General features: G+C 38.1%; 1 protein-coding gene across 1 annotated transcript; it reads left to right on the top strand.

Moving 5' to 3' along the window:
• Window positions 1-1032: 1032 nt before the first annotated feature.
• On the top strand, window positions 1033-15543 carry LOC136240241 (uncharacterized). The gene is made up of 6 exons (XM_066031162.1): window positions 1033-1177; window positions 2914-3139; window positions 3437-3649; window positions 3741-3974; window positions 5919-6137; window positions 14326-15543. Exons 2-6 carry the CDS (start codon window positions 2920-2922, stop codon window positions 15390-15392), a joined length of 1953 nt encoding a protein of 650 aa, XP_065887234.1. The 5' UTR covers window positions 1033-1177; window positions 2914-2919; the 3' UTR covers window positions 15393-15543.
• The last annotated feature ends 1304 nt before the right edge of the window (window positions 15544-16847 follow it).

Genomic DNA, 16847 nt, shown 5'->3' with positions numbered 1-16847 from the left:
AACCTAAGAAAGTGAAAAAAAAGTTGACCCTGGTATCCATACTCATGGTCCATACTCGTAACCACTGTACCACCAGTGCTGCAGCTACCCACATGCATTAATTTATACCTTATAAATGTCCAACTGAAGTGAAGAAGAAACCAAAGCTGAACTCGACCTTAACCCTAACGCTAATATTACCGGTAACCTGTCGCGTGCTCTAAAGTATAAGACTCGAGGCAAACTATATAGAGTAACTAAGTATAAGACTCGAGGCAATCTATATAGAGTAACTCACCTAATATCGGACGGGCTCCAAAATCGGACGCGATTACTCGAGCTGCAACAGGAATTTTCGAACAACTTGTATGTCTTTTGATAGCTCAAGGCTGTGGGACTTTGCACACCAAGTATCAGTCAGTTTCCTCGGCTTCTTTTGTCTGGTGGCAGCAGACCTGCAAAGTCACGGCATTTCCGATTAATACGTATATCCGTATAATAGTCGATTCACGGACACCCACAGTTTACAAATCACACTTACATCAAATCCGAGAATAGCCGTTCGTGCTTGTTAACCGGTACGACACAATATCCACTATGTAGCTAGAGCATTTTGCATTTACCTCTCTACTGATAGCTACTAACCAGACCCTCGCGGATCTGGCCGTGGAACAGAACCTCACCCATGCCATATTAATGTAAACGTTAGCTAGCTGTGCTGCTATAGTCTCGCGCTTCCATTTTCTCGGGATGGTGCTTATCGATATTCAATTATAAGCGCCTCCTTTAGGGGGAGCTTAATTATAATTTAAAATCGATATACTGAGAATTATGTCATGCTAGAAGCTATAAGTCTTTATACCGTCAGCTGCGTTAACTGTATAGTATAAGTAGGGGAATATTATCTTCTCATTAACTGTAATGTCATAGATCTATGACGTATTAAATTATATCGTGCTACTTCGCGGGAAATACCAAATATATTCCCCTCCATTCCCCTTTTGTCAAGTTTATTGATTACGAGATTGATTATATATATAGCCATATAAACAAATTCTGGCTTTAGTGCATAACATTGTTTATTATTAACTACGTGCTAGCTTTGCACTAGCTGGCTAGCAGGAGTGACTCCAGTGTGGTGGTCGCGTTAGCTGACGTGATGCAAGAGATAACTAAGAGTGATCCGGCTATAACTATAGTGAGTATATAAATTCTGCCTAACTTAACTAGCTCCCTGAGAATTAGCTAAAGCAGCACCAAATCAATTTAATGTACTGTATGGCTCTTAAGTTTGTTGATCTATGTAATAGGGTGGGGTGACTACACTGTTGGCATCAAGGTTGGCGTACTTAACCAATCTCTCAGGGTCCACTAGCCGAATTGCCGAATCACATCGCAACAATACACAAAACTACTTAGTAACCATATATATCTAAATTACTAAATACTCGCTATGAGGAGGTTTGTGTGTGTGTGTGTGTGTGTGTGTGTGTGGGTGTGCGTGTGCGTGTGCGTGTGCGTGTGCGTGTGCGTGTGTGTGTGTGCAGTGTGTGTGTACCTGTCTACCTATATATGTTTGTCTGTACGCACCCACGTGAGCAATATCGTAATAATGGTAAAAGCTAGTCTCGCGTGACCAGACCGCTTTTTCTCCGTCACGGCGCTTATCGATTAGAGATTATAAGCGCCTACTCCGAAATGGGGCGCTTATAATCTCTGATCGATAAGCGCCGTGACGGAGAAAAAGCGGTCTGGCCACGCGAGACTAGGTAAAAGCAGCTTTTACGTAAGAAGTAAAAGCGAAATGAAAACTTCTGCACAGGTGAACTTTGCTCTGAGATGGTTTCTTTTCGGCGGACTAAGTGAAATACGGGTGTGGCGACTTTCCTCAGACTACCTTCCTCTTGAGGTTTTCAGGCGTTTAGCAACTGAAAACAACGGTGCAGGCTTCGTACACCACCAGGAATAGCCTATCGTTTCGAGTTGAAAGGGGGCGTATCCCTTACATACGCGAACGAAAATGAAGAGCAGCTTTGAGGCTTTGTCGAGAGAATTTGTGGGAAAAACACATTAGTCACACTATAAAACAGGTTTAGAAGATATTTCTGTGCGTTATATGTTGGTAAAAGCGGTTTGTTTAACAAACGCTTCCTTAGCAGTGCATAGCAACGTAATTGAACGAATTACGAAAATTTCATGAATTATGAAATACGAGAATTAGCTAATAATATTATTGCACAACCCAAAACTACCCTATTGTAAAATGGTAATACATAGTTGGTTAATTCATAGTAGTATAATTATACTGTCTATAGTTAATTCCAGATGAGTTAGCTATAATAGCTGCATGGCGCCTGGTTTTTAGAAGTAGCACAACATCAACTTGTTTTTGTTTACATAACGGTATCCACAACGAAGTTATTAAATGACAAAGTCTAAGCTTTAGTAGCTGTAATAAAGTTTATTCTATGAGTGAGTTATGATGCCATGTATTAATGGGTTAAGTACTGTGTGTAATGGTGTAAGGTAGCAGTTTGCTTTAACATCGGAGGGCTTTGGCCTAGGATTCTAAACCATGAGGTAATCAACGCTTGCCATCTCCAAACACTGACCTTACAGAGGTTTGTGGAATATTTATTTGCAACAAACCATCAAGTGCCAACCACAAAACCTGATCCATCAACTTTGAATGCATCACCACAACTTTGATAGGTCACATTTCTGGTGACTTTCTATAATTATTGCAAAGATTCTGCAATTCTCTGTTCATTTGCATGGCAGGTATACCATTGCTAAATTTGACGTACAGAAGGGAAAATCACAAACAACCTTCACAAATATAATTATACTAGTTATGTGTATAGTGATATTGATTTTATACTGAAAAATTACACTTAAGTTAAGGTAGTGGTACGATTTTACTTGTCTATGTAGTGAACCATGCAGCTCCGTATCAGAACAATCAGTGGTAAAACTTACTCTATAGAAGTACTCAAAACCGACACAATCAGTAATGTGAAGGCTGCAATTAATGACAAGGATGCAATCCCTCCCTCTAAACAAATCCTTAAATTCGAAGGACAACTGTTGGGAGATGGAAAAAGCTTAGAAGATTACAAGATCAAGTCAAATTCTATTCTGGAGTTGAGTTTCAGGAAAGGTATGTATATGAAAGTTTGGTTGTAAGGCCATCTTATACAAAATACACCATAAATGATGAAATTTGGGCATGACCAAAGTTTGGGGACTTTGATGAATCAAATGAAATATGTCAAACTTTATTCACCCATTTAGCTACCTAGTTTTTATTGTTCAGTATTGGCAGAGTGGTAATTTTGCCAAATTTTATCTGCCAATCGCCAAACTTAAAACTGTCATCATTTAGGATATCTAAAAATTTCATCTATACAGTTTTATTGCATTAATTCTGATAGTTAAGTATTGTTCCCTTTGTTAGACATGTCTATTAATGTCCAAACGGCAACTAGAATCATTACTCTGAGTGTTAAAGAAATGGACACCGTTCAAAGAGTAAAGGCCAAGCTAGATAAAGAAAGGTTATACACAATTGATCAGGAAATACTAGTGTTTAAAGGACAACATCTGAAATGCATGCATAAGTTGTCAGAATATGGTATAAAGAATCGATCTACCATTCACACACAACCAGGTTAGCATTGTGCCCATTAATTGATATAGTGTGTGCATGCATGTGTGGCCAATTGTTTTCCACTTTTCATTATGTAATTCTAACTTTATAGGCATGTGTGTAAATCTTGTAACACTTGAGAAAAAGTCCATCCATGTGTGCTGCTGTGAGTTGAATGATACTATTGAAAGTGTTAAACTAAAAATCCAAGGGACAGAAGGGTATTTAGTTGACAAACAAAGAATCATTTGTGCAGGCCAGGATTTAGAAGATAACAGTACAATATCACAGTGTGTTGCTGTAGGAAAGAAGAATGACTGGACCTTAGTACTAAGAAATGAAGGAGGTATGTATACATAACTTATTTTTATAAGTATGTACTATGTACAAATACAAGTATTTTTAATTCCAGCTCTAATGGCACTCCCGTCTCTATGTAGAAGGAAGCCTACGTGCCATACTCATACTTACATGGACACACTAATGAGAAATACTTCAATTGCCTAATCAATTAATAATGGAATAGTTGTGAAGTCCACTCGTGCACTCCACTGATATGCTTTACACAAACATAACAGTGCTTTTTGTATCAAAGTGGACAAAACCAACTTGAAGCCCTTTCCAACTGGATGAATTTTACGTCATAATTTGTTTCATAATATAACTCAGCTATTAAAAAGCTGTTACAATAATATTAAAGTGTATAGTTTGTTAGTGGTACCAGAAGTTATGAGTTTAAAAACTTGGATATCTTGAAAGAATGTAAGACTGGTTTATCAGACTGAGTCACATATAGGACTGAGAGGCCTGTGTAGCACCTATACCCAAATGCATTTTTTAATACTATATATAGTATTCTCAAAGAACTTTGAAATCAAATGAAAAGGTGTACTTCATTTTTCGTAAGTACAGTTTGTGGTGTGGACTACTACTACAGTTGTATATAGCCAACCAACTGTACTTTATGAATTTTCAAAGCTTATATTAATTAATAAAGTTACAACAGTAATTAAAATAAAATACAGATGCCAGCAGTTTGTTTTCAAAAACCCTCAGAATAGGTGGGCACTGCCAACATAATACCTCACATATACCAGAACTGAGTAGTCAGAAGCTTAGTCTACAGAATATAGGTGCATGATTGTAACATTTATCAACAGGATTGTTGTATGAAGCTGGAACACTAGCAATAACCTACACCTGGACTATTCTATTAGCATGTGTAAATGAACAACTAGTGTACCTGTATATATGCTGACATGTATAAACACAACTATATGGAGGTTTGGGCTTTTCTGGCCAAAAAATCACCCAAAAACCAGCTCTACATATAATACCATCCTGGCACCTTTGCCAGGTATAACCAAGCCCAAAAGTGCTTTTGATCCTAAGTGCTTCCAATAGGTTGTTACAAAATTTTCACTGTTAGACGTCATCTCATCCTGAGACATGCCTTTGGCATACCACACTACATGCAATGCACACATCATGGACTTACCTTTGTCCTCCTTTGTGTCACATTTTGTTGACAATCCAAGGTGTCAATTAACTTATTAGCTGTAGCACGACACATGGAATTTTAAGTTCATTCACAGAAAAAAGTAGGGAAGCAAGGTAGGTCACCTACACCTGCAGATATACTAATGGACATTTAATCCCTAATTCAGTCATGAGTATAGACTGAAGTATAGGGATTGAATGTCCACTAGTATATTGTAGAATTAAATGTCCATTAGTATATCTGCAGGTGTAGGCGACCTCTCTTGTTTCCCTACTTTTTTCTATGATCCCAAATCGAACTTAAAATTCCTTATTCCACTAGAACATTCCATAAATAATTTAAAGCACTACCTTGCTCATGCCATACAAACAATAAAGCACTTAATGCTTGGTCTTGATGCTATTAAAGCACTTTGTTTTGCCTCATGCTTTATTATCTGTATATATATATATATAGCACTCATGGCAATACTACATGTAACTATAGTACTGTATGTATTGTAGTAAATACTGCTACTACACTTTAGTAAGTACTGCAAATGATAGAACAAGTATTGCTAATACTACAAGTACAAGTACTGTGTATGATTACATGCTATATACTTGTAGTCAATCTTGTTAATATTAGTACACATACACTCAAAGTTATTCCTTAATAACATAATTATTTTTCATGGCAAATATATCTATTGCACTGCATGTGCACGTGTAATGTGTGAATCATAAGATTCAGACTATATAAGCTATGTGTAAAACATGATGTTGTAAAGTTTACTTTTTATCTGTATAGGTATGCAAATATTTGCAAGAAGGCAGTCTGGTAAAATAATACAACTTGAAGTTGAAGCCACTGACATCGTAGCAACCATTAAAACAAAAATTACAGATAAGGTGGATATTGTACCCAGTAAGCAAATACTAATATGGAATGGGAGTCAATTAAAAGATAACCAATCTTTACATGAGTGTAAAGTTTCAAGAAAGTGTACACTGGATTTGATTGTAGCTGGTAGGTTATTTTAATATGTATCTGTGTGCAATGTAAGACATAAGCGTAGCAAGATATTTTAGATAGGGGCTGGGGCTCTAGACTCTCACACAGTGTTGAAGAGCAAAAACAAAAAAGTTCTATAGCTGCTAAGAATGGCTGTCGTCCACCAAATATATGCACTTTGCTACACTGCTTGTCTGAACACTGTGACTGTTTTATTAGAGTAATTGACTGCTCTATTAGAGTATCTTGCAATTGCTCCCCCCTCCAGGTTGGTACACCTGTAATAGCCTGAATTTAAAATTGTTGTAATAAACCTTGTATCTGTTATTGTAAACTGTTATTTCCAGCCTGACATTGTAACCTTAACCTTTGTGACTGTTAGTATAAAATAAGCTGCAATAGTGTGTTGTACTCTCTTCTTCTGATGCTGAGTTATAATAAGGGTGATTCTAATAGTAGTTTGCTCAGTAGAGTATTACATTTGGGGGCTTGTCCTAACCAAGAAGAAGAAGAGCAGGAAGTTTGAGATGACAGCAATTGAGGCATTAAGACTACAATTTGATAATTTATAAAAAGAAAAGCAGGAGCTTGAGGTCAAACTCTTGCAGATACAGCCTGATGCAGAGGCTATTGTTGAGATAGAACAGGAGAGAGACCTTTGGAAGGAGAAATATGAAGAAGTTGTAGTAGAAAATTCTCAGCTTAGAGTACTGTATGATGAAGTGTTAAAGTATAACTCACAGGAGGTTAGTTCTGCCGACTCAGTTAGAGAGCAACAAATTATTGAGTTGCAGGAACAGTTAAAACAAGAGGAGGTGAATGTTAAACAGTGGAAGAGTAAGTGTGAAGAGTTTAATCTGGAAATTACAAGATGGAAATCTCAGTGTGTAATGCTGGAGAGTGAAAAGAGTAAGCTAAAGGAGCAGTGTGCAGAGTTGGCAGGGAAATTAGAAAGGGTAGGATCTACTATAGAGTTAGAATGTTACAGGGCAGAAGCGAAAGTTAGGAGGCAATGGGAAGCTTGTGAAGATAGATTAGTTGAACAACTACAAGAGCTACAGCACCGAATCAGAGTACAGGAAGAAAAGGTGATATTTACTCCACTTAGAGCAGTTAAACAGAGTAAAGATTTTTCAGTTAACCAAGCTCAGGTTAAGGGAAGTACTTGTGTACCGATTGTGGATCAACAGCAGTCATTGAAATATTGTTCCAGTAAACAACCTACTGATAAGATACCACAGATTGGTTTGAAAGATGTTTCTGGAGAACAGCACACAAGTGAAATGGTGAGTAAAACTGATACTGGTAGTTCAGAGTTATCTGTACCATTTGCTGTTGACAATAATGCACACGGTGTGTTGAATTGTTCCTCCTCACATGTCCCATGTGAGGAACAAAGTGATTAATCTTCAGTGAGAACAAGAGTTATTGAAACAGTAAACACAAGCCATACAACTGCTCATGTTAACCATCCTGTAGTGGTGTGTGAAACAGACAACACTGGTTCCACACCTGCTCGTGTTGACCAGCTTGCATCTGTCTTGTTGGCTCAGCAGTTACCACCTCTTCCAAAATTCAGTGGAGAAATAGATGCCAGTGAGGCAGAAACTGGTACATTTCAAGAGTGGTTAAAGCAGTTTGAAATGATTGCTGATATTTGTAATTGGTCTTCTCAGGCTAAACTTGTGAACTTGATTACCAGACTAGGTGGTCAGGCTTATGTTTTTTTTTCGGTCCTGCACTATGGAGCAGCGTACCAATTACTCACAATTAGTTGCTGAATTACGTAAAAGGTTTATACCAGTCAAGCTATTAATAGAATATAGTAGTTTATTTCATGACAAGAAGCAAGGAATAATGGAGACGGTAGATCAGTATGCGCAAGACCTTCGTTCTCTTTTTAACAAGGCATACCCTAGTGTACAACAAGGCACAAGAGAAGCGGAACATTGGGACAAACTGTGTTAGTTAATCAATTTGTAGCTGGACTCCTTCCAGAAATAAAGTCAAAGTTAGTGGGAATAGAGGGTAGTTTTAGTCAATTACTTGTTAAAGCTAGGTGTGAAGAAGCTAAGTTGCAACATTTTGATTCTACCCGTTCAGAGGTTTCAAGGAGTCAGACCAAGGCATATTTGCCTGGTAATTCAAGATCTGTGGTTAATCCTGAGAATGATGTTTCCTTTAGACCACAGAGATCAGGTATTAGGTTTAAAACTGGGCCTAGATGTTATAACTGTGGGTCATTATCTCATTTGATCAGGCAATGCCCTTATTCTACAAAGCAAAAGTGCACAGAAGCTACTGGGAACAAACTTACTAATTCCAACAATACAAAAGATGTAATAAGGGAAACTAATGTAGTTTCAAATGTAACAACTGTGGAAAATGTTGTTGACAATAATCAATCAGAGGTTGCAACAAGTGATCAACCCTCAGAGTCTAGCATTGCTGAGGTTAACAAAGCATTGGATTCGGTAGTTGTTCAAATGCATGGCATTACATCAGAGCCCTCTACAGGAAATGTCCAGTTGGGCCCTGTCTTAAAAGCTCTGGTAGAAGTAGAAGGGGAGCTGGTGGAGGCTTTACTGGATACTGGGTCCCCAGTAACAATTATACAATTGGAAGCCCTTTTGGAGATTTTGGCAAAGCAGCGTCGTCCAGGTCAGACCCCATCAGAGTGGAGGACGGTAGTAGAATCCCGTTTGGAACCAACCTCCCTTATTCTACAGAATTACAGTGGGGATAATCTTAAGATAGTGCGGCAGATTAAGATTGACATGAGTCGTCCGGGGTATTCAATAATAGCTGTGGTCCAAGTACAAAAGGGCGCTCCAGCTAAACTATTAATAGGAATAGATTTATTGTCTCAATTAGGGTATTTTTTTATACAGACAACAGAAGATAATAGCGATTGTGATTTGCTGTCAACCGACTCAAACAATGGTGATAATTCATTAGGAGGTATAAATGTTTTACGAGAAGATCAGAGCGATGAAGAGGGACCTGGTGGTGATTGTATTGTTGAATCAGATGTTAAGAATCCTTCAGTAAACACAGTTGACGAAAAAGGAGAAATGAGTGTTGTTGATAAACCAAGTGGTCCAAGTGTCGCGCGCGGGAATGTTTGTCTTGTTCAGGCGACTAGAATACCTGCTAGAGATAAAAAAAACAATGAGAGTTAAAGTAACTGATGAATGTTGCTGCAAGGATATACTTGCTATGTTTAAGTTGAGTTCTGATCTGATGGAGACTCATCAGTTGTTGTCCCCGAGCGCCCTTACTTGCCTTGACAAAGATAATCAGTTCACAATGGTATTGGAGAATCATGGATGTGGACCGGTTCATTTACAGTCGGGCCAGACATTAGGACATGTTGAAGAGGTGGAAATATATCAGCAGGAGCGGGTACAAGATTGTGATGGCATTGGTGAGTCACAAGCAACAGTAAATACATTGCTGGTTGAAACTGAGTACACTGCTCCTGAAGTTGCTGAAGATCTAGATAAACAGAAGAGGTTGATAATTATGGAGTCTCTCATTATTCACAAGTCAAATTTGTCATCAGAGTAAGTGACATTATTAATGAATCTTGTTGAGAAATATTCTGATATATTTGCCTTGGATGCAACAGAATTGGGGTCTACAAACCTAGTCACAAATTCTATCAATACTGGGGATTCACCTCCCATACGCCAACCTGTGAGACGAGTGCCATTTGCCCTACATATGAAAATGGAACAGTTGGTACAAGAAATGATGGATCAGGGTGTTATACAGCATTCTAGCAGTCCATGGGCTAGTCCCGTGGTGTTAGTGAAGAAAAAAGATGGCAGTCACTGTTTTTGTGTAGATTATAGACGATTGAACTCTGTGACAAAGATGGATGTATTTCCACTTCCCCGAGTGGATGATACTCTTGATATGCTTTCGCAGACACAGTTCTCTTCTGCGTTGGATCTTGCAGCTGGATATTGGCAGGTTCGTATGGATGAGGCCTCTCAGGAGAAGACTGCCTTTAACACCCATTCGGGGCACTATAAGTTTTGTGTGATTCCATTCGGCCTTTGTAATGGGCCAGCTACATTTCAATGATTGATGGAGTCAGTACTGGTTGGGTTGTTGAGAAGCTGCTGTATGGTGTATCTCGATGATGTACTTGTGATTGGTACAAGTTTTGCTGAGCATTTGGCTAACTTAAAGAAGGTTTTTACTAGATTTCGTTATGCTAACTTGAAATTGAAGCCAGGAAAATGTTCACTTGTTGGTTGTGAAGTTAGATACCTGGGTTATATGGTTTCAAGAACAGGTATTTCAGCAGACCCACAGAAAGTTGAAGCAGTTCAAAATTTTCCAGTTCCGCATGATGTGACATCATTACGTTCATTCCTTGGCCTGGCTTCATATTATCATCGCTTTATACCAGGATTCTCGACTATTGTTAGTCCTCTTTTTGGATTAACACAAAAGAACACAGAATTTGTTTGGGAACAACCTCAGCAAGACTCATTCAACCGGTTGAAGCAGTTATTGAGTGATGCTCCTGTGTTAGTTTTCCCTGATATTAGTCAAAAGTTTGTGCTAGAAACAGATGCATCAGGGAAGGGACTAGGTGCAATTTTAGCCCAGAAACAGCTGGATGGCTCTATCAGACCAATTGCATATGCTAGTAGGACACTCCAACAACATGAAAGGAAGTACAGTGCAACTGTATACAGTGCAACTGAATTAGAAGCCTTGGGAGTAGTATGGTCGGTGAAGCATTTTCGTCATTATTTGTATGGTCATCGATGTATTGTGTATACTGACCACGAGCCATTGAGGTCCTTGTTGAATACACCTCACCCATCGGGGAGATTGGTACGGTGGAGATTAGCATTACAGGAGGTGGATTTGATTTTTCACTATAGGCCTGAAAGAATGAATGGTGCTGCTGATAGTTTGTCACGCTTTCCTGTTGTGCAGCCACTGGAACATGACAAAAGTTTGGGGGAGTTTCAGCCTTATGTTGGAGGATGTAATGATTCTCAGGAAGGGGAGGATGGTGTGATATGTCAGGTTGGGAGTGATTCTACGAATTATTTGACTTGTGAGTCAGAATTTGATCATTTGGCAAGGATTGATTATAATGTGGACCCACCTGGAGGTTCACTGGTAGCTGCTGTAACACCCCAATTACAGGATGATATTAAGAGTGGGGAGATCTTGAAGAATAGGCAGAGAAAAGATGCAGAAATAAGAATGATAGTTGATTTTCATGAGAATGATATTCTGCCAGGTGATGATAAGAAAGCTAGGGAGTTATTATTGAGTAGAGCACAATACCACCTGGTGGACAATATTCTGTATTATGTGGCTAGGGACAAGACATTGTGACTCATACCACCTACAACTGATTGCGAGCAACTGTTTAGAGAGGCACATAGTGGACATTTTGGAGCACATTTGAGGGAAGCTAAAGTACATGGGGAGTTGTCAAAGCATTACTGGTGGAAAACAATGAGAACTGATATTCGTAAGTGGTGTAATGGATGTTTGGTGTGTGCAACACGTCGGCCAAGTAGGGCTATACATTCCCCATTGAACCCAATACCGGTGGAGGGTCCATTTCATCGGATGGGGGTTGATGTAATTCAGTACCCTAAGTCACAATCTGGAAACCAGTATGCTGTAGTTTTTACTGATTATTTGACCAAATGGCCTGAGGTTTTTGCAACTAAAGATCAAACCACCCTCACTATTGCGGAATTGTTCATTGAAGAAATTGTTTGTCGTCATGGTGTACCTGGTCAATTGCTTTCTGATCATGGGGCTGCCTTTCTATCAAGACTACTAAAGGAAATTTGCAATTTATTAGGGGTAAAAAAAATTAATACAACTGCTTACCATCCCCAAACTAATGGGCTAACTGAAAGGTTTAATAGGACACTAACTGACATGCTGGCTAAAAGAGTAGAGAGTAATGGGAAGGATTGGGACACTCATTTGCCATTTGTCTTATTTGCTTACCGGGCCAGTGTACAGGAGTCAATTAAGGAGTCACCATTCTACCTCTTGTATGGACGTGATCCTCGCTTGCCAACTACCTTGGAGGTGGATGCCATGAGTCATGAAGAAATTGATGTGGATAGCTACAAGAAAGAGATGTCAACTAAGTTAATGGAAGCTTGGGAAGTGGCTAAGGTTGCCAACAGGAGGGCACAGGATAGTCAGAAAACTCAATATGATCACCAAACTAAACCACCTCAGTTTAGTGTAGGGGATAGTGTATATGCCAGCTGCTAAGGCTTGTAAAGCCTATAAATTTGCCAGACCATTTTATGGTCCTTACCAAATTATTGAACAGAATTACTTAGGAGTGGTTGTTCGACCAGTGGATAGACCCCTAATGAAGCCAATTAGAGTTGCTTATGATCGAGTTCGAAGATGTTCTGAAGAAATCCCTGATGAGTTTTGGTCGAATGGTGCCAAGAGTGGTAGAAATCAGAGAATTTATGGACAGAAATCTCATTCTGGATTGTGTGATAGTACTGGTATTCCTGATTCAGCCTCATCTGATGATGGATGGTCCTTGCCACCAGAAAGGGCACAGATGGAAGTTACTAGTTGCTGAAAGGATTGTTTGCGGCCAAGAAGGAACTGTACAGGTGGGGACACCTGAACTGAAGAATGGGGAAATGTAATAGCCTGAATTTAAAATTGTTGTAATAAACTTGTATCTGTTATTGTAAACCTGTTATTTCCAGCCTGACATTGTAACCTTAACCTTTGTGACTGTTACTATAAAATAAGCTGTAATAGTGTGTTGTACTCTCTTCTTCTGATGCTGAGTTATAATAAGAGTGATTCTAATAGTAGTTTGCTCAGTAGAGTATTACACACCTATGATTAAGGTATGGAAACATGGTTAATTACCTCCTCACATGACACTATGCTCCAACTGTTCTTCTAGCAATGCTTTACTTATCCATCTAAAATCTCGAAAGTTGGACCAAACATAACAATTAGGGATTAAGTTAATGAATTATGGACTCAAAGTTGACTGCTTTGAGTGCATGGCTGCTCTATTAGAGTACAGTATCTCAATCTTTTTCAGCGTTGTAGTTTTACTGATTCTCCATGCCTATAATTGTTGCACTTGTATAGTAGCTATAGCCACCCTTTAATGTCATTTATACATTATACTGATATGATGCTACCCTTGAATGGTACATACATAGTCACCCTTGAATAGCACTTTCTGGTTCTCATAAGATGAAAACAATAGCATAGATACATGACCTAGTATGGGAAAATCAGTCTTATCACCCATTATTGAGAAGTGTCGGTTTAAGTATTTAGTGTGTTGTAGCTTGTCAACAGTTGAAGCTACATGTACCAAATTTTACACCAATTGCTTATACTTTCCAGAGCATCCATTGTCAACGGCTAAGTTTCCTGCCAGTAACTGTGAAAAAGAGGGATATAAGATGATATTTCCAGTGGTTTATTGAATACAAAAAAGCTTGGTATAACCTGTATTATACTAATAATCTCATGTAAGATTTTAGTTAATGTGTTAAACATACTGAAACCATGTATGTGATGGTATAGTGTGGACATTATATTAGATATAAGCTATTTTAGGTAATGTGGTAAATTAACTGAAACCATATATGCAGTAGTATAGTATGCATTATACTTAAGTATAAGATGAGTATAATACAGGATTTATATTAAGGCTTAATATTTGTATTCAATAAGCCACTGGAAATACCATCTTATATCCCACCTTTTTCACATTGATTTTAGATAAATTTTAACTTGATACTGACTGTATCAGGTGAACTCCAATAGGGATGCTAGGAGGGGAAACTAAGAGATTGCATACAAAATGAAAGAATGCGCAGAAATGAATTAGGCCAAATTATACCTGAATGAAAGGAAATTTACAGCATAGGCCTTTATTTGACATGATGGAGCTGTACAGCTATACAGCCATCCCTGAGTTCTATTAAAACTCCACAGTTCACTTGAAAAAAGCAGCCAGCAAAGGCAGACCACTCAAGCCTTGATTGTGAAATTTGATAGTTTATTCATGTACTTTTATATTTTTGGTGAAAAATCAAATCTGCTGTCATGGGCGATAAAACCAGTTTTCCCAGATCCAGTAACATATATACTGTCGTAGCTGTAGTATTAAATATTGTTAAAAATGTTTCTCTAGATGAAGCACTTTCAGGAAATGCTGCTCATATGTTCTTTACAATAATTGGGGATCTAAAGAAGGAACTCTGTGAACAAAACAAAATCATCAACCAGAGGAACGATGATATGAAGCAAAATCTGCAACAACTTGCGGAACATATTCAAACCTTAACAGTAGCATTTGCAGGCAAAAGCAAACTCAAATGTATGGAACAACAATGTCAGCTAACTTCAATTATGGAATCAGCACCACTTCTTCAAGCTTCAAATGAATCTGTTGATACATGTAGTGCGAGAACAGTTGACAAAACTATCAAACAAACATGGGCTATTCCACGAGCTGAAGTAAACTGTAATGGTACACGTTTGGATAGGGGAAAATGGGGTCATGTGGTCAAAACCAAATACAGTGATCAAGATGTGGCTGCAACATGTTTATCTGAAGATGTGATTTCCATTAATAACCAAAAACACTTTGTTGATAGAATGAATCAGTCTGTTCATTTCCGCCACTGCAATCTTGTTGAATTCATTGGAGCTGTGCCTGGTATTCCAGCAATAATTGTTATGCAATATATGGATGCTACTTTGCAAGAAACTTTAGATGCACATCTTACACCAAATCATAACTACCCCATTTTAATGGATGTTGCCAAAGGTTTGCTGTATTTGCACAGTATTCAACCTCAAGCAGTTGCTCATGGCTCTGTAAATCCTTCAAGAGTGTTTCTAAAATTGAACAACAGAGCATGGCAAGCCAAGCTGTCACACCCAGCATCAGAGCACTTTACCCGTGATGACAGTATTGAAGTGACCATACCAGCTGCAGGGCTATCCTACACTGCACCAGAAATCAAACAAAGAAACATGCAAACAATAAAAAGTGATATTTACAGCTATGGTGTGCTTATAATACATCTGTTAACAAGAAAATCAGCATATGATAGCATTGCTTTTCTGTGGCAGTATCTCCATTTACAATTTCCTAATATCGTACCTATTTTACAAGCTTGTACTAATGCCAATCCAAGTAACAGGTCCCCCATTGAAGGCGTGATTGAGCAATTGAAGGCTATAAACATTTAGAATACTTATGCAATACACTTAGAGATAGGGTAACTGTAGCTAACTGATACACTAATTTACACATTTAAAATGTACTTATAAGGCTGCGCAATTTATATTATCATTACTTGTGTAATAGTTTTGTGTAATAGTTAGAGATTTGTATAATATACTCCTACATTGAATAAGTAAACTATGACACACACATTAATTTCACCCATACAGCAGCTCAGGTACTGTAGTGAGGAAACCCACTAGACCTGAGTCAAATATGCTCAAAATTTTGGTTATTTTGCCCAAAATGCTTTCAGGAATTTCCCACCCATTATGCTATTTCAGCATTCCTATTAAGCTTGTATTTAATTTGCTTCTAAGTTAGCAACATTTGTTACACATCTATGTTGGAACATTTTAATCAGTGAATGCTCTATTACAGTATTTCACTAAAAAGTGACTGTTCTATTAGGGAGTATTGATCAAAGAAACTATGTACAGTTGCTCTATTGCAGTTTGCAGTTTCCACTGACTGCTCTGTTAGGGAGTATCAATCCATATCCATGGAATTAAGCTCCATAGTTTGAAATATCTACCTATTATGTACTCCAGCCTACTGTATTATGCTAGTATATCGACGCAGACCTAATACCCACTGAATTTTTTAAAAGGTAGCAATGTATACTATAGTAGGTACGGAGACTTTTTCAACCTTGTGGTGGACTTACCAATTGTTTTAAATGTACAGGCTTTATGGAATATATTTCTGAAATTAATTTTCATGGTGCATATAGCTAGTTTGTAAAGCATTATATTGACATCATTGACACAAACAGTATTCTATTAGATTTCATGGATTTTTGGCCCCACTTATATGCGTATATGCTTATAATTGGCCATGTCTCATTCCAAGAAATGGAGGAAGGTTTCTCTTCCTAGCCATCTAGTCCCCTCTCCCATTTTTCCAGCCATGCATAACCCTTGGAATTGTCTTCGTGTGGTTACTTTGTTGATAGCAGTATAATATCATCATGCTGAGTGTGTGTGTTCAAGAGTTTTGCAACCTATACTACCTGCACCCCTCATGCAATTGCAGTTACTGTACCTTCCATTAAGGTGTAACTACCTCATTTGATTGGGTGTACCATTATCCATTAAGACTATCACAAGACAAAATATCTTAAACACATTCACAAACAAGCTATGCATCTCAAAATTTCCACGGTAGATTTCACTAGTCATATCTTGCTGAAGGCCATGGATACGGTATGTACTCAACTTATGGTTACAGGTGTATGTGATATGGTACATATATAGTATGTACTCATCCATAAACCCACACTACTGGAAGTTTTGTCCATGAATATCCAATGACCTGTGAAAAGTTTCATTGGATGGCACCAATGAAATTTACTTTCATAGCATTTTAATTGCCTTTGGGAAATTAATGAAAAACCAATGAAAATTTACCAATGAAAATTC

Source organism: Dysidea avara, chromosome 12 (assembly GCF_963678975.1).
Source record: "Dysidea avara chromosome 12, odDysAvar1.4, whole genome shotgun sequence".
NCBI classification, from domain to species: domain Eukaryota; kingdom Metazoa; phylum Porifera; class Demospongiae; order Dictyoceratida; family Dysideidae; genus Dysidea; species Dysidea avara.
Note: the sequence above shows the minus strand (reverse complement) of the source record. Positions and strands in the feature narration are given on the sequence as shown.